The 19110-nt window shown below is 45.1% G+C and overlaps 1 protein-coding gene across 1 annotated transcript in view; it reads right to left on the bottom strand.

Annotated features, from left to right (window-relative positions):
- Positions 1 to 591: 591 nt before the first annotated feature.
- Scd5 (stearoyl-CoA desaturase 5) overlaps positions 592 to 19110 on the bottom strand; it is a 173196-nt gene continuing 154677 nt past the window's right edge. Inside the window, exons 4-5 of the mRNA XM_004653482.2 lie at positions 6465 to 6697; positions 592 to 1981 (exon numbers count right to left, since the gene is read on the bottom strand). Coding sequence (XP_004653539.2) covers positions 1791 to 1981; positions 6465 to 6697 — 424 coding nt within the window. The 3' untranslated portion in view covers positions 592 to 1790. The remainder of the gene's footprint in view (positions 1982 to 6464; positions 6698 to 19110) is intronic.

The raw sequence follows: 19110 nt of genomic DNA, 5'->3' as shown, positions 1-19110 counted from the left end.
TGGATGTATAGGTTGTGCCAGGGCCTCTTGCTGCTGCAACAAATGCCAGAGACTCTTTGCATTTGGCTTACATGGGTGGTTTGGGAATTGAATCCTGGCTGGCAAGCTTTGCAAACAAGTGCCTTTAACCTCTAAGCCATCTTCCCAGTCCCTATATGATCTGGTCTAGTACCATGGAGGGCCAGGTGTCAGTAGCTCAGATATTTGGGGACAAAGAGATTTGGAGACTAGGGACCTGGGTAAGGACAGGACTCCATCTCCTTCATCTCTGGCCACCATAGTGGAGCTTGGGAAAGAGGTCCTCCATGCTCTTTGGGGTAACATGTATGAAGAGAGGTTTGCATTTATCTGCGAGAAGCAGATTAAGAGACGGTATTAGCGCATGAGAAATAAGAAACAGTACTACTGGGGTTCTGCATTCCATACAAAGCATGCAGGCTTCCTCTCTGGGTATGCTTTGGGCAGATGGGCTGGGAGATGGCTGGCCTAGGGGAGACTGGGAATCCACAGCTCCAGCCAAATAGGAGCTCTGTCAAGCACTCTTGAGAGAATACTCTAAACAACACTGAAGTGTCTGAATAAGAACACCAGTGAATTCATAATCGTTTATTGTAAATCACTCACAGTTTACACATTATTAATGGCAGAACACATTACTAATGGCAAAATGACATGGTTCAATACCTGCTAGATGAAGAGCTTCAGGTTGAGAATTTCCAATTGATGTCATTTCTCTTCTTAAAATTTAAATCCTATTTTTTTTTCCTTGAAATTATCTGCCTTCACAATAATCTGACACCAACACAGCATAGCCTTTCTTCCCCTCTAGCACCTAGCACAAGGGCATGCTGTCCCTTTAACTCAACCTGCTCTTCACAAGGTAACTCAGCACACCTAGCTGTTTTAATCAGAAGTTACATAATGATCACTATATTTTGCTGCAAAAATCAATGAAGGCCACATGCAGATGAAACATGAGTGGACACGGACATCTAGATAACTGTTGGTTATTAAGAGCTGATGGCCTGGTGTGGAAAATTAATACACTTATTTAGCAGAAGTAGTTCAAGTGCATGCATCAGAGGCTGGGATCAATTAGAATACAAATTATGTGTCTAAACACTAAAACAAAAGCTTAATTTGGGTTTAATTTGGTATCTGGCATGTTTGAATTATACGCCTTTAAAATGATGATAGCAAAGAGAAAATCAGACATCTAAATAGGCATTGATTTACAATGGACTGAACATATGGCTCAGCAATGAACACATCTCTTAAGACAAAAGCAGCAGAGTGTGCACAACTTGTAAACAGGACAAAAGACCAAAAACCCACCAGAGCCGTTTCCTTTGAAACCTTTCAATTTCTTTAAACAAAAACCCCATACACAATAATTACAAGACAGAAATGCTCCAGCTACACACAAGCCCTCTTTTGTTTCCTATCCTGCCACCATCTCCTTCAGTGTGTTTAAAAGCAATGCTGGATTCATAGGTAGAAATAATAGAAATGCTGTCTTGGATGACACTAAAAATTTAATATTCATTCTTCTTGGTTAACATCATATATGAACACATAACCATGTAATTTGATGACTTATAGCTATAAGCGATTAAATCACAGATCTACATTCTAATGATTTAATTTTTTTCCATTATAGTTATAGTTAACAAATCACATAGACTTCATTCCCTCCCCACTCTGTACCCACTCTGATCCAACGAACAACAGACAAAAGCCACCAGCTGCCTGTCAAGAGTAGGCGCTTTGGATGGCCAGCCGTTTCTGCTTCAGGCACTGCCGTCTCCTGTCTTGGCTTTCCGGGCCTCGATCATGGTCTTGGTGGCCTGCTTGCGGTCGGTGGCAAGCCCCAGCAAGCACATGGCGTCAATGAACCATGTGGTTGGGTTGAAATTTAAACCGAACTCACTGGCAGAGTAGTCAAAGGGGAAGGTGTGATGGTAATTGTGGAAGCCTTCACCTGCAAGACACAAGCAGCCTTGAAATAACTCCATCACCACCTCCCGGCACAGATTTAAAAACTTTTATTTTTAATTAATTTTTGAGATTAGCATACTAAGTAGTGGGTTTCACTATGACATCATCATATATACATGTCATTATATTTTGTTTTCAATTATTCCCCTCCTCACTGCCCTGCCCTGTGCCCCTGATCCCTTTTAGCTGGCTTCCTCCCTTCTCCTCATTCTGCTTTCCTATCACATGTATTCTGCTACCCTCTCCTTCAAGATCTCTTCCTCCCTTCTCATGATCCCTTTTCTAGCTTTGTGAATTATGCACACACACACGTGTGTGTGTGTGTGTGTGTGTGTGTATACATATATAATTTTAAATCTATAAGAAAGCATGTGGTATTTGTCTTTCTAAATATGGCTTATTTCATTTAACACAGTAATTTCCAGATCTATCAATTTTCCTGAAAATGTCATGTTTTCATTTTTATTATGGCTGCATAAAATTCATTGTGCATGTGCCCTTATATTAATGCTACTCTCACTGTTGGTTGAGAATCTTCTCTTTTCAGATGGCAGTGACCTTGGGACAACTCAGAAGGTATCATGGTGATGGAAAGAAATGACTGCAGTACTCAGTACTGCAATATCTGCATCACACCTTCCAAGGCTCAGGGTCTAATGCGGAAGAGGTGGCAGAAAGAAGGTAAGAGGCAAAGGAAGGGCAGGACTCCTTACAACATGCTCCCTCCAGACACAAAATGAAAAAAAAAAATTCATTGTATATGTGTACCACATTTCCTTTAGCCCTTCATCCGTTGATGGACACCTAGGCTGGCTCCATTCCTGGTACTGTGAATACAGCAGCAGTAAAGATGGATTCCTGCACAGATGTTTCGTTGCCTATCTTTTGTGTGTGCTCCATGTGTAAGACCGCTTCAGACCCTTTTGTGGGGAGGGTGGTGTCAGGAGACTTGGCTCTCACCCTCAGAAGCATTCACTCAGTTGGCTAGACAAATTAAGTTGAACAAAGAGTACCAGTATAGATATCAGCATCAAGTCACAAGATTAACTTTGCTGTGTGAGATGTAAACATATCATGCCTTCAGAGCATCATAAAAGGGAAGCAGAGTTTGTGTGCCCGAGTGACTACAGGAAGACTTCTTGAGAGTGTGGAGGAGGGAAATGAGAACATTCAAGTAGATAAGCTAATTAAGAAGTGGGATCTTTACATATCCAAAGTCTACCCATACATGATTCTCCCTCTCCAAGTGAGTTGCTTTTTTACATACTTTTTTTTTTTGCATGTGTATGTGTGTTGCCACACAGGTGTGTGTGAGTATGTGATTACACATTTATGTGTATGTGGTACACATGGAGGCCAGAGGTTGACATCACGTGTCTTCCTCAATCACTCCCCTCTTTGTTTTTTCAGACAAGTTCTCTTACTGAGCCTAGAGTGTACTAATTCAACTTTGACCAGCTAGCCAGCAAGCCGGAGGGATCTCCATCTCTGGAGCACTGGGATTCTAGGCACACATGGCCACGTGTGGCTTTTTTATGGGATCCAAACTCAGGACCTCATGTTCTTATAGCAAGCACTTTCTAGCCCCAGCCATCTATTGCCCCAGCCTCTAATTTTGTTTTTTTTAAGGTGTATTCATGAGAGAAGCTTCTCCTTCATCTTAACACACACACATACACACACACAGACTCCCATATAACAATATATGTTGAAATTAATATACATGTTTTTAATACTTAATTTTCATGATAAAAACACTTAAAATCTACTCCTAACAATTTATGACAGAACACATTGTAAACTATAACCACCATGTTGTAGAGTCGTTCCCTTGAACATTTTTCTTCTAACTGAAATTTTTATCCTTTGACCAACACATGCCAACCTCCTTACTACCCCACCACTTGGTAACTAACACCATTTTGCTCTCTATTTCTATGAGTTCAACTTTTTAAAAAATATTTTATTTATTTATTTGAGAGGGAGAGAGAGAATGAGAACGAGGCAGACAGGGCCTCTAGCCAAAACAAATGAACTGTAGACTCATGTGTCACCTTGTATACATGGTTTACGTGGGTACTGTAGAATTGAACCTGGGTCCTTAGGCTTTGCAGGCAAGCACCTTAACCACTAAGAGATTTCTGCAGCCTCAAGTTCAACATTTTTAGATTCACCATATAATGAGATCTTGCGATGTCTGTTTTTCTGTTATCTAATTTATTTTACTTAGTATTTGTAGCAGCTACCTTTTCATTACTAGAACAAAACATCTAACCTGAAGCATCTTATGGAATGAAAGGGCTTGTTTCAGCTTACAAGAGGAAGTTTCATCATGACAGGGAATCACATCTCCACAGCAGCAGGAAGGAAGTGGTCCACTACTAAGCTTGGAGCTGTGCTACATTACCCCAAAGCCGGTGACACGCCTCCTCAGACAGGGCCCCACATTGCAAAGGCTCCACAGCTTCCCCACATTGCCCCTAGGGGACCAAGTATTCAAAACACACAAGGCTATGGGGGATATTTTACATGCAAACCACTCTATTATATCTTCCCAGGGCTAGCTCTTTAGGGCTCCGACATGGCTATGCTGTTTGGTTTCCTGGCTCATGTGTGCCTGAATGAGATGCAATGGTCCAGCTTGTCCCCATGTTTATCCACCCCAGAGTCAGCAGTGGATGTGGCTCCTCTAATCCTCTCTAGCAGCACAGTGCAAGGAGCAGAAAGCACGGGGTGGGGAAGAGAGCTCCCTTTGTACTCGGATTAGTCCCTCTCCTCCTTGCTGTGAGAAAATACCTGACAAGAAGCAATTTTAGAAAGTAAGGGTTCCTTTCAAGCCTACAGGTTTGAGGTTATAGTCCATCATGATAGGGAAGACATGGCAGCAGAAGCTTGAAACAGAGCTTTTAATCCACAATCAAGAAGCAGAGAGTGGGCTAGAGAGATGGCTTAGCAGTTAAGGTACTTGCCTGCAAAGCCAAAGGATGCAGGTTCGATTCTTCAGGACCCAGGTAAGCTGGATAGATGCATAATGGGTGCATGTGTCTGAAGTTTGTTTACAGCAGCTGGAGGCCCTGGTGTACCCATTCTCTCTCTCTGTCTCAACCTCTCTCTCTACCTGCCCATTTCTCTCTCTCTCAGTAAGCATATAATACAATAAAAGAAAAGAAAAGAAAAAGAAGCAGAGAGCAATGAACGCCATTTCTCAGCTTGCTCTCTTTTTGTTCAGTCTGAGACTCCAGCCCTTGGGATGGTACCGCCTATAGTTAGGGTGGGTCTTCCTACCTCCGCCTCATCTAGAAACTCCCTCACAGACATGTGTGCAATTTGTCTCTTAGCGATGCAGAGCCAGTCAAGTTGACAATTAAGATTAAACAGCACAATACGCCAAAGGCCTTTCCTCTTTCCTTATGCAGTGATCCCACAGCTAAATGGCAGTGTTCATTCCCCCTTGCAGTGCTCTTGTCAGCACAAGTTGACAAGAACCTTGGAACCCCTGAGGTCTTAATAAGTGGATGACTAATAAAATAGTGTCAGAACCCCAGCACTGAGTGACATGGAGACGATAGCAGTAGGAACTTCCCTCCCTGAGTTACATCTCTGCTTAAGGCTCAGCTTACTAAGAAGTGTGAGTTGCTTCTGTAAAGATGCAGCTAATGCTATGGCTCACTTACTGGGTGCTGGGCAAAGCACAAGGGCTGAGTATTAACTCCTATTATCCTCATGCCTTGCAGCTAAGCATTATGATTAGGTACAACTTAAAATGAGGACAGAAAGGCACAGAAGGGACAAGTAACTTGCCTAAAACCATAAAGCTGGCAATAAAGGTAACATCACCAAAGGCCCATTCATGCTAAACACTACTACAAACACGATGCATCGTCTCATCTTCTTCACCAATGATCCAGGGAAGCGGGAAAGGATACTTGTTGTCACAGATCAGGACACAAAATGTTGAGGAGCCACATAACTTGCCCAGAGAGCAAGTGGAGGATCCAGGACTCGATCAAACTGGTTGTATTCTGTTGGCCTCACTCTTGATCTGTTTAGTGGTCTCATGAGTTTCCTCTCCTTCCCTTCTCTTTGCTTAAATGCTTTTTTTCCCCGCCAAATGAATGGACAGCCAAGGCTAGAATGGATGGGGCTATTTGAGAGAAAGGGCAACTGCTGTTTCTCCTTTGGGAAACTTTCCATGGTAAAAAAGAACTACTATTTATTGATCACCTTCTGTGTGAAGCTCTGCGCCAAGCACTGCACATTCCTCTGAAGGAGACATCGCTATTTCCCATGAATGGACAGGAGAGCTGCAACTCACATGACTTGTCCAAGAGCCAAGACACCAAGGCCAAAGTGCAAGTTCTTGGTTCTCAGCTCCCTTCCTTCCCAGCCATAACCCCCCTCCCATATAACCAGTGCAAAATTAATAAAATCCAGACTGCCATTCCCCCATTGGCACCCCTACTTACCGATGGCACCCAGAGCTACCAGTGGGTTTTGCCGAGGGCTGATGTGCTTGTCATAGGGCCGGTTTCCATACATGTGAGCAGCACTGTTGACCAGCCAGGTGCCGTTGAGGGAGATGGTATAGCGGAGGATGGAGGCCAAGAAATAGGAGTTCCACAGACTCTCTCCCCAGATGTACCAGGGCACCAGTGTGGGGAGCACAAAGCACATGAGCACCACGCTGGTCTTATAGTACCTACAAGGAAGGACATCGTGTCACCACCGAGGACCTGCTGATGGAGACGGGGATGGGCTAGGCAAGTGACTGACTGGAAAAGCCTAGTGAGGGAATCGTGTCACTCACATCCTTCAGCTTCTTCTAGGTAAGGAGAGCTCTGTTATGTGTCCCTCTGTGTCAGGGTCACGATTCCATATGCATATCCATATCCTACAAAGGCTGGGCAAATAACTAACACCAATTTGACAATTAGGACAGGCATAACAGTAGAGGCAGTGGTTAGCTTCTCAGTACACTCTGGAAACTTTTCTATGTAGCCAACATTATGCCAGTCAAGCCCATGTGTCTCAGTGGAACGTCGATCCTGCAAGTCACCAGTATGCAATAGCTCCTGGAAATTTCTTCATTGGTCAACCTGACAGTCAGATTTTCTTGAATAATTTGAAGACATATCTTTATTTCTTTTGTTTGTTTGAATTGTTTGGTTATCTTTCTTTTCGAGGCAGGGTCTCACTCTAGCTCAGGCTGACCTGGAATTCACTGTGTAGTCTCAGGGTGGCCTCAAACTCACAGTGATCCTCCTACCTCTGCCTCCTGAATGCTGGAATTAAAGGCATGCACCACCATGTCCGGCCACATTTCTTACTTTTTTGTTGCTATTTTTTTCCGAGATAGGGTCTTACTGTAGCTCAGGCTGATGTGGAATTCACCATGGGGTCTCTGGGTAGCCTCGAACTCACGGCAAACTTCTGCTTCCTGAGTGCTGGGATTAAAGGCATGCACCACCACGTCTGGCCATATTTCTTGATTACTTTTAGGTGTATTATTCTGTATGAGGTGACAAGGCAAACAGCCCTCCACACAAAAATGTCCATTACAGATTATGTTCCAGGTCATCATAAAAGATAAACAACAAGCAAAGTGTGACTCGTGTCTGCAATCCCAGCATTCAGGAGGATGAGATAGCAGGAGTAAGAGTTCAAAGCCAGCTACAAAACAAAACATTATCTTAAAAGTAATAAATAAGACCTGGAGAGATGGCTTAGGCGTTAAGGTACTTGCCTGCGAAGCCAAAGGACCCAGGTTTAATTCCCAGTACCCACATAAGCCAGATGCACAAGGTGACTGTGGTGGTTTGATTCAGGTGTCCCCCATAGACTTAGGTGTTCTAGACGCTAGGTTCCCCAGCTGGTAGCAATTGGAAATTAATGCTTCCTGGAGGCAGTGTATTGTTGGGGGCAGGCTTATGGGTGGTAAAGCCAGTTTCCCCATGCCAGTGTTTGGCACACTCTCCCCATTCCTATTGTCCACCTTATGTGGGCCGGAGGGTGATGTCCACCCTCTGCCATCATTTTCCCTGCCATTGTGGAGTTTCCTCTCAAACCTGTAAGCCAAAATAAATCCTCTTTTTCCCACAAGCTGCTCTTGGTTGGGTGATTTCTACCAGCAATGCGAACCTGACTGCAACAGTGGCACATGTGTCTGGAGTTCGTTTGCAGTGGCTGGAAGCCCATGCATGCCCACTCTCTATCTGCTTCTTTCTCTTTCTTAAATAAATAAATTAAATATTTAAAAAATAATAAATTATACATACAAACATAGCCACATAAAAAGTAACCATTAAAATATTAAACCACTCCGGGTATGGTGGTGCATGCCTTTAATCCCAACACTCAGGAGGCAAAGATAGGAGGATCACCGTGAGTTCAAGGCCACCCTGAGACTACATAGTGAATTCCAGGTCAGCCTGGGCTAGAGTGAGACCCTACCTCAAAAAAAAAAAAAAAAAATTAAACCAAGGGCTGGAGAAATGGCTTAATGGTTAAGGCATTTGTCAGCGAAGCCAAAGGACCCAGGTTCGATTCCCCAGGACCCACATAAGCCAGATTCACAAGGGGCAGATACATCTAGAGTTTGTTTGCAGTGGCTGGAGGTCCTGGTGTGTCCATTATCTCTATCTGTCTCTTTCTCGCTCTTTCTGCTTGCAAATAAATTAATTAATTAAAAATTTAAAAAATTAAACCAAGTATTTAGCTAAGTATGGTGATACACAACGTCTACAATTTCAGCATTCTGGGTGCTGAAGGCAGAATGTAAATATAAGGCTGACCTGGGCTGCACAAAAAGGGGCGGGGCTCTGGAAGAAAAGACGCTGGACGTGAAGGAAAGATTAATGACCTTAATATAAGGCCTGAACCACTAGAAGAAAACAATAGGGAAACACTCCAAGATACAGGAGTGGGGAAAGACTTCTTAAATAAGATCCCATGAGCTCAGGTAATTAAACACTCAACCAGTGAGGTCTCATGAAACTAAAAAGTTTCTGTATAGACAGGCGCGCTATAAACAGAGCCAATAGACAACCTACAGAATGGAAGAAAATCTTTGCCAGCTATACTTCTGAGAGGCCTAATATCTAGAATCTACAAAGAACTCAAAAAACACTAAGCAATAAAAATACCAAATAATACATTTAAAAAATGGGCAGAGAACAAAACATAATTCTCACAGGAAGAAATACAAGTGGCACTACTCAAAGAAATATTGAACATTCGAAGCCATCAGGGAAACACAAATTAAAAGAACTTTGAAGGGCAGGTGAGGTGGTGCAGGTCTTTAATCCCAGCACTCGGGAGGCAGAGGTAAGAGGATCACCACGAGTTCAAGGCTACCCTGAGGATACATAGTGAGTTCCAGGTCAGCCTAGAATGAAACCCTACCTCGAAAAACCAAAACAAACAAAAAAGAACCTTCAGATTCCACCTTACTCCAATCAGTATGGTAATCATCAAAAAATCAAATGACAACAAGCACCGGTGAGGATGCAGGGAAAGAGGAACCCTTATTCACTGATAGTGGGAGTGCAAACTTGTTCAACTGTTATATAAACCAATATGGAAACTCCTGAAAATGCTGATTACCACTCTATTCACAATAGCTAAGAATCGGAATCAGCCCAGATGCCCACTAACAGACAAATGGACGCAGAGGATGTGGTACATATATACAGTGGAATTCTACTCAACAGAAAGGACAAATGAAATTTGCAGGAATTTGGATGGACTTGTAAAAAATATCATATTAAGTGAGGTCACGCAGCCTGAGAAAGTCAGACCCCAAAGGTTTGCTCTCATATGTGGCTCCTAAAATGGGCCACCTGAAGAGGAGGGCAAAGGGCAGCAGGCATTAGGTCTATGGGTGTATGACTAGAATGAGGCCAGAAAAAGGTGAAAACATGGAGGGAGGAGAGGCAGGGATAACAAATAAACTAATAGAGGAGAGTAATATTGGGGTGGGAAGGTGAGGGCTGGGGGCAGGGAGGGTGGGGACGGGAACTACACAAAACGATTTAGAACACTAGCAAACACTTCTGGGCTATCAGTATACAAGATACAGCCCCCAATTACGGGAGGTGGATGTACCAGACTGACATGTCCAGTGAAGGTGAAGAAAGCTTAATCCTAAAACCATAGGCTCTGGCTTGTGAATCCCAGGACCAGAACTGGGTTACTCCCCACAGTGAGCAGTTGCCCAGGGATATCTGTGGGGTCCCCAAATAAATTTAGGCCATTGTCAAGCACTCAGTTACCTGACAGAGCTACACGGTAAGGCCCTATTGCTGAAGACACCACAGGCTGCCACCCCAGGGCACCAAGAGACCACATGGGGAACAAGATAAGAGCCAGACCTCTCCTGATAAACCCTCATGGCACTGGAAGGTTTTATGGGTACCACCACGTGACAGACAGCAACAGCACAAGTAAGCAGGAGACCCTGCAAACTATGCAACCCACCAAGAGAAGGAGCACACACTTGTGCAATAGTGGCTCACAGCCCATGTGGGTAACCAACTGCCCTCTGATTGGACCTGAGGCCTCAGTGGAAGAAAACTTGACTGGTGCTGGGAACCAAGTCAGAGCCCCAGACAGGAAACTCACAACCCCCCGAAAGACTCCCCCAATGTTCTCTGGACAAGTTGAATGGGTATTCCCACCAAAATGTCTCCCAAAATTATATGCATATCCTCATTAATCAAAGCCACTCTCCACCTGGGTTGGAGAATCTGTTTTATTTTACATATGGCAGAGAATACTGGGAAGATCCAAGATCCACCAATTCAACAAGATAAGATAGCTGACTGCTCACTACGAGAAGTGCCATCTCTACCACGTTTACCAGGGTCCAGGAGACACTTCAGAGGAAGCTGCAGTAGGAGTTTTACTCCCAATGCTAGCCTGACAACCACCTCTAGGGAAATAGCAACAAACACAGAGGTGAACTGCAACACATTACAGCAGAAATCCAGATGCTACGGAGAACTCAACACTAAAACAAACTGCTAACACACCCAAGGCTCAGGGAGTGCTATGGAAGAGGGGTGGGAAGATCAGAAGAGTAGGATGGAATGAAATATCCTGAGGTACAGCCCTGACCCCCAAAACTAACAGAAGCCCTAATTACACCTCAGTGAACAGCCTACTGAGGAGGGTCCTTAGGGAAATGTGGACTGGGGATGAGGAGATATAAGGCAATAATAACCTATGTAATATATACATATATATGAAGAAGGGATTCAGTGCAGAGACAATGTGGGAGGGGAATAAAGAAGATGGTGGGAGGAGATGAATATGCTCATGGTATACTGTTAGTATGTGGAAGTTGGCAATAAAAAAAATTATCAAGGAACAGCTATTTTGCTCAAGAGCTTCCTTCCTTTTCCTTCTCTCTCTGGGTTATAACCCAGGCCTTTGAAAGCAAACTCTCCTAGATCTGTTCAGAGCCAGTGCTTGGCAGGACAGCAGCCTAAGACTATCTCTCAGTCCTGAGGCAGTCAAGGCCCTGATGCTTATAGGCTCTTTGCTGGACCAAGCCTCTGGTTGGGAAGGTGCAGCCTATAATATTCAAATTCTGGCCAGGCATGGTGGTGCATGCCTTTAATCCCAGCACTTGGGAGGCAGAAGGATTGCTGAGATTTCAAGGCCACCCTGAGACTACCTAGTGAATTCCAGGTCAGCCTAGGTTAGAGTGAAACCCTACTCGAAAAAGAAACAATGAAAAACAAAACAACCAGAGATTCAGCTTCCACTCAGGACCTCCTGCCTCCTCCCTCCTCCCTCTGAGCTGTGCAAGGAGCTACCTGACACCATAGCTCCAGTTCTGGAAGCTACACTCTGCCAAGAAGGTTGACACCCTGTGGAGGAAGAATGCCCATAAAAGGGCTTCTTGGGCATGAGAGGAAAAGTGCTATACTCCATGAGCTAGTACAACTGTGGCCAGCCAAATTCCCTGTCCCTCAAAAATAGATGCTCTGGGAATAAGTGCCTGCTGGGGCCAGGTAGGTGCACAGGAAGAATGCTTAAAGAAATCTGTTTCTCTTTGCTTTGTTTTTCTTTCTTTCTTTCTTTTTTTTTTTTGTTGTTGTTTTTTTGTTTTTTGTTTTTTGAGGTAGGGTCTCACTCTAGCCCAGGCTGACCTGGAATTCACTATGTAGTGTCATGGTGGCCTTGAACTCATGGCGATCCTCCTACCTCTGCCTCCAGAATGCTGGGATTAAAGGCGTGCACCACCACACCCAGCTAGAGGCATTTCTTTTTCATCAGGCAGTGAGACCCGAGGAGATGAACCACCCCTTGCATATCAGCCAGGGCCCAGAAACCACAGAGAAGAACTGGGAAGATGAGCAAGAGTGCTGCTTCCACCACCAGCCTGACAACCTGCGCCAGGGTGATGGAGACAGACAGTGAGGATACTTAAAACATATCATCAAAGCAGAAATCCAGAAGCTGCTGAGTGTTCAACACTAAAGTAGACTTAAGACACACCCACCACAGCTCAGGGAAGTTTGCGGAAGAGAGGGCAGAGAGACTGTAAGAGCCACAGAGTGGGAGGGAATGTCCAGAGGCATTGCCCCCCCACACACTTAACAATGACTGCTGCTTTCACATCTCATAGCCCACAACCCCACCGTGAATACCAGCAAGCCCACTGAGGAGGGCCCTCAGCAGAATGGGGGCAGGGAGGAAGGGAATGATGGTACCAGCACATGATGCATCCATATAAAGTATATATTTAATTTAAAAAAAAACTATTTAAAAAATAGATGCTCCTTGCCGAAGAAAAACAAAACAAAAGCAACAAGAACCAGACCCTTCCCCTACTGACAAGGCTGCACCAGTGCAGTTCCAAGGCTGCTCTCAGGGCGGATCATCCTTGCTGGTCCTCAGCTTACGTTTCTTTTGTGTTCAGTAGCTGGGTGAAAGAAGGAGGCATTTTTTAGGGGACATGGCAAGTACAAGTGGGATGCCAGTGTGCTGGGTCTTCCTGTCAAAACAATTACTCCTTGACCATTTCAGACTCAGCAACTCTCTCCCATGGAGCTGCACCCTCCTCCCTCACAAGGTCAGCGTCCAGCAGCTGGTCTCCATTTAATTAGATACTGGCCTCCATGTCTTAGAACTAGCCCAGCACCAACGTGGCTCTCAGGTTTCCTTGTTTAATAACTGTCAATCTGAGGGCCTTGCCAGGAGTCCACAGGAAAACACCACCAAGTCCTCCAATATCGAATCTCCTCATTTAAAATTCTCCCTCCCCCCAATAACTAACTAACTAACTAACTAAATGGCTGGAGAGATGGCTTAGTGGTCAAGGTGCTTGCCTGCAAAGCCAAAGGACCCAGGTTTTATTCCCCAGGACCCACATAAGCCAGATGCACAAGGTGGCACATGTGTCTGGAGTTCATTTGCAGAGGCTAGAGGGCCTGTTGTGCCCATCCTAGCCGCCCCCCCCCCGCACCCCCGTGTGTGTCTGTCTGTCTCTGTCTCTCTCCTTAATAAATAAATTTAAGACTTAAAAAAATTCTTCCTTTCTTCAAAGGGTGATAGAGGAAGGAGGGCTGGAGAGGAGTCGCTGGTGTTGCCTGACTTTTTACTAGATGGATTTCATGTTATAAAGCATCATAGAGTATCTAACTACCTAACTTGGTCACTTTCCAGTTTGTGACCTTGAGTGGATTATTTAATTGTGCTGAGCCTCCGATTTCTCCTCTGTAAAACGCTATACTAACAACTTTCTTGAGAGCGTGCCATGGGCCAGGCTCTGCCCTAGCACTGAGATACACAGAAAACTAAACCAGCAGAAGCACTTCCCCTGAGGAGCGGGGAAATTGGGCAGAGATCTACACATATCTGATGTAGCCTGAGTAAAAAGACAGACACTAAATGGTTTAATTAAATAGAAATTAGAGCACGTTAGTCATAAACATTCAGAAAAAAAATAATAAAACAGAAAAGGAGACTGTGATCCATGAAGGGCAGATGCTGTCACTTGAAATAAGATGGCAAAAGAAGGCCTTCCTGGCATGATAGTGTTTCAGTGAACACTTGAAGGAAGTGAAAAGTTGGCATGTGGCTAAGTAGGTTACCACAAATACAAAGGCCCTAGAGACGCACAGGAACACAGGAGAGCGGAGGCTGGACAAGGGGAACAAGATGGAGAGTGTCAGGCGATGAAGTAATGGGACCAGAGGGAGTCCAAGTGCGGAGGGTCTTGTGGGGGTTGACTGCAAATGTCTAGGTAAGAGAAAACGGTGACTTGAACCTGGAGAGTAATGGGAACAGTGGTGGGGAGTCAAAATTCTGGGGGCATTTCAGAAGGCAGGACTCACTGGCAGCCTTGATGCTGGAGAGAGGAGATGGGGTCAGGGGTGACACCGGGGATAAGATACAGTTGGCTGGCATGGGGCATGGGGCAGGAGGAAAGAGGAGCTGGTGTGGGGCAGCACAGGAAAGCTGAGGCTCTGGCCTGGAAGTGGGAGCTGCCTACTGCACACTTAGCCAGGGATGCCAAGGAGGGGTTACTGATACGCATTTCTGCAGTGCACAGGGGCCCCGGAGAGAGGAGGTGATAAAAATAGACATTTGGAATTTGTCAGCATATTAATTTGTGCTGCGGGCACACACTTTCCCATCAGAGTTCCACAGCAGTCCATGACAGGAAGCAGCTTTATCACCTCTCCTTTGCAGGAGCTTTGCAGCCATCCAGAGACGCCATGAGGTCATGGGACTTCCTCAGGGTCACCCTGGGAAGCGTGGCCAGCATCAAGCCCAGTTCTTAAGCCCAGATTGCTGCTGCCTACAACCTTGCGGCTCAATCAGTCACAAGGCCCAGAAGGAAGGCAAACTTACCTAGAGATAAGCTGGTCTGGTGTGTTCCACCTCGTTCTTGTCTCACACAGTGCTCATATGTGAGCAAAAACATTGTCATCTCAAGATCAAACTCTAGCTAGACTTAGTGGCTTTGTTGTTCTTAGCTGAGCCACGTTCTCTGTCTCCTGTGTCTGTGATGATCCTCCCCAATCCTGGCTGACTTAACCCTTTCAAGCCTCCATCTTGCCAGCGCTTCCTTTGAGAGACTTCCTTGGTCAAGGGACCCCTCAGACAGTCTCACCTGTAGATCCAAGCTCTCAGGCCGGGCTGCACACTAGAAGCAACTGGAACATTTTAAAGGGACCAGTACTGGGACCATACTGCACACTACTGAGGAAGAAACTTCCATCTGGCAACTGCTATTTGTTAGACTTTTCTCACATTGCAAACGTGGATGCCAGCTGCCCTTTAATCCACGCCCATCCGGTCTTGCTGGCTAAATGTGATTTTGCTCAAGCATTCATCTGTCCTTCCTCTAGCATGTCCTCAGGGAAAACTGACTCCCTCCACGGCAAGTCCTAGTTACTCAAGCCAGTTGTGGTGATCAAGTCCACTTTGCCAATAAGTAATTTATGACTAACCATGTAACATGGTAGTGGCCAATGAGATATGAAAGAAATAATGGCTATTTTTTAAAAAAGAAAATAACAAGTGTTGGCAAGAAATAGAGGGATTAGAACACTTTCTTGGGTGACTGGTGCAGCCAATAAAAAAAGAATTTGGGCCGGGCGTGGTGGCGCATGTCTTTAATCCCAGCACTCCAGAGGCAGAGGTAGGAGGATCGCCATGAGTTCGAGGCCAGCCTGAGATGACAGAGTTAATTCCAGGTCAGCCTGAGCTAGAGTGAGACCCTACCTCAAAAAGCCAAAACAAAAAATAAATAAATAAAATAGAAAAGAATTTGGTACTTTCTCCACAAGTTAAATGTTGGGTCATGATGTGACTTAGCAATTCCACTTTGGGGTATGCATGTACAAGAATAGAAAAAGGAGATGTGAACAGAGGTGTGTGAACCCTGTTTATAACAGTATTATTCCCAATTGACAGAATAAACAACTGAAGTGTTCATCAAGAGATAAGAGATAAACAGTGCCTGAGCATCCAGTTCTGGGAGGAGGAGGAAGAGGCCACGTGACCCGTTCGTAGGAGCGTAGCTACTCTCTCATTGCTATGATCAACTAGCTGACCCGAAGCAACCTAAGGAGAGAAGGGACGATTGCGGTTTACAGCGCAAGGGGACAGAGCCCGTCCCGCCGGGAAGGGCATAGTGGCAGTAGCGCAAAGCAGCTGGTTACATGCAGTGACCACGAGGAAGCAGAGTGAGGGACAAATGCTAATGCTTGGGCTGGAGAGATGGCTTAGCGGTTAAGCGCTTGCCTGTGAAGCCTAAGGACCCCGGTTCGAGGCTCGGTTCCCCAGGTCCCACGTTAGCCAGATGCACAAGGGGGCGCACGCGTCTGGAGTTCGTTTGCAGTGCTGGAAGCCCTGGCGCGCCCATTCTCTCTCTCTCCCTCTATCTGTCTTTCTCTCTGTGTCTGTTGCTCTCAAATAAATAAATAATTAATTTAAAAAAATGCTAATGCTCGGTCTACCCTCTCCTTTCTGTGCAGTCCAGGACCCTCAGCGCACAGAATGGTGCCACTCACAGTTAGGGAGGCCTTTGCCTCTTCAATTAATGTAATCCAGAAAATCCCAAACAAGCATGCCAAGATACTTGTGTCCATAAACCTTGTCAAATTGACAACCGAAGATTCACCATCACAGTGGGTAAGTAAAGTTTGTATCAGGGATGATGACAAAGCCTTGCGTGGTGTACTGATGGTTACACACCACTCTGAGCGTGCTCACTGCACAGAAAGGTGCGCTTAGGAATGGTCCAAATGATAAAGTTATGAGGAAGCATTTTCTTAAACCATAAAAGGGGCACAGGGGTAGAGATGGTTTCTCTTTTCAAACGGTGACATTTTGTCCTGCTGTAGTCATCTGTGTGGTCATGACAGGAAGAAGCCTGAGGGACAAAGCTGACACATCAAGCTGACAGAGCAGGAAGATGGAAATGCTTTTGAGCCACCGTGATAGCCAGTCCTGGAGCTGCTTCCCTCCTGATGTCTTCCTTCGGGAAGCAGAGAATTCTCCATCCTTCAAGCCAGTTGAATTTGGGTTTTCTGAGGAGTCGTTGAAAGTCTTCTAGCACCCTGTCGTGGACACTGTTGTGTGCCACTCAGCTCCCCTGTTAGGATGAAAGCACTTCACTTCCCAGTTGCTGGCAGTGATATCTCTGGCGGAGAAAGCCGCTCTGCCCTACGCCCTGTGATCCTCCGACGATCACACCCAGTGACTAGCCAATGACCTTCCATTCCTGCCATGTCACAGCTCCTCATCACACCAATACCACAGTTGGAAAGATGCTTCTCAGCTTTTAGGTCAGCACAAAGAAACCATCTTCTTTAAATATTTTATTTATTTAGTTATTTGAGAGAGAGAGAGAGAAAGAGAGAGGCAGGCAGATAGAAAAAGAAAACGGGCCCATCAGAGCCTTTAGCCCCTGCAAACGAGTTCCAGATGCATGCACCAACCTGTCCATTTGGCTTATGTGGGTACTAGAGAATCAAACTTGGGTTCTTACAAGCCGTCAACTTCTAGGCCAGTTCTCCAGCCCCGAATCTATCTTCTTGATACACACAGAAGCACATGCCTGTGATCCTAGGATATGGGAGGCTGAGGCAGGAAGATCAGGTGTTCAAGAAGGCCAGCCATAGTAAGACCTTGTCTCAAAATTATTTTTAAAAACTTCAAAAACAGGGGTTCATTGTCATATAACTAAATGCCATAAGTCATAACAATGTCCTAATTCAAGTAAGTTTTAGCTATCTTATGCAAGTATATATTGTGTGTGTTCCTTTCAAGTTCTTCAACCATTTGAAAAATAGTCTCATTTCAATAAACTAGGTCACCATAAAGATAATGAAAACATTAAGAACAACCTCAACAGAGGCTAGAAAAATGGCTCTGCCATTAAAGGCACTTGCTTGTAAGTCTGCTGGCTTGAGTCTGATTTCCTGGCACCCATGTAAAGCTGGACACAGAGTGGTGCATGCATCTGTCATACTAATGCACCCATGGGAGCCAGAGCCAGGAGAATCTGGAAGCTCATGGGCCAGCTAGACTGGAGCGCACGCGCACACACACACACACACACACACACACACACACACACACACACACACACACACAGACAGTGACAAAACCAACAAGAGAAACCCTAATTCAAGCAAAGTGGAAGGAGATGACAAATACCCCAGTTATCTCCACACATGTACCATGGCAAGTGTGCAACCCCCCCACCAACAAACATCCATCACACACACACACACACACACACACACACACACACACACACACACGAAAGAAGAGCCTTGAAACCAAAAGTTTGTTCTATTCAGAAGAAAGAATTTGGGGTTTCTTTCTTTCTTCCTTCATTCTCAATCTGCATATAATAAGCTTCTTGAAACTTTTATTTTTCTTTGAATGAGAAAGAAATTGCTATTCTCAGTCTGCCAGAATTTTCCTAGTGCTTGACTAGCCCTGAGCATAACAGTCTCACGCTGGTAGTGTGTGAGCTCTTGAGAGAGAAGTCTGTCAGAGCGTGAAGGAAAGGGGAGCCAGCTGCCAGATTTCAAGGGGACAGCCTGAGGAAATGTGAGGAGCAGCGCACACCTGAATGGGTGAGAGACAAATCTCAGCCCCACACGCATCATAATGGTGAGTGATGAGCTGTCTGCCACCGGCATCTTGATTAAACATGTTTGCTTTCATAATTTCACCCAAAGCCTCGACAGAAACTCATTTTCCTTTCCATTTCTGCATCTTGTAGGGCCCCAAGAAAAATTATGTGAATGCTCGCTAAACATTTATTTAGCAGATAAATGACACGGCCTGGCAGTTCCTAGATGGAGAGAAGTCTCTTTCCCTGACATCAGTCCTGTAGAATGGATCGACTATAAGGATGTGTTTAAATGCAGATCTGAAACTGAAAGCCCGTTTGTGGACAAGAGCTTCAGAGACTCACAGAACATCTTCTAGACGGTTGGACTAGAAACAGCCATCTGAGCTAGTCTCAGCATCACTTCTCCTGTGCTGAACCACGGTAAACATCACTGTGCAAGAGAACCTGACAGCTGATCTAGCTAGATGTGTAATCCTCGGCATCTGGGTGCATCTCCCCTC

This window comes from Jaculus jaculus, chromosome 2, assembly GCF_020740685.1.
Source record: "Jaculus jaculus isolate mJacJac1 chromosome 2, mJacJac1.mat.Y.cur, whole genome shotgun sequence".
Lineage (NCBI taxonomy): Eukaryota > Metazoa > Chordata > Mammalia > Rodentia > Dipodidae > Jaculus > Jaculus jaculus.
Note: the sequence above shows the minus strand (reverse complement) of the source record. Positions and strands in the feature narration are given on the sequence as shown.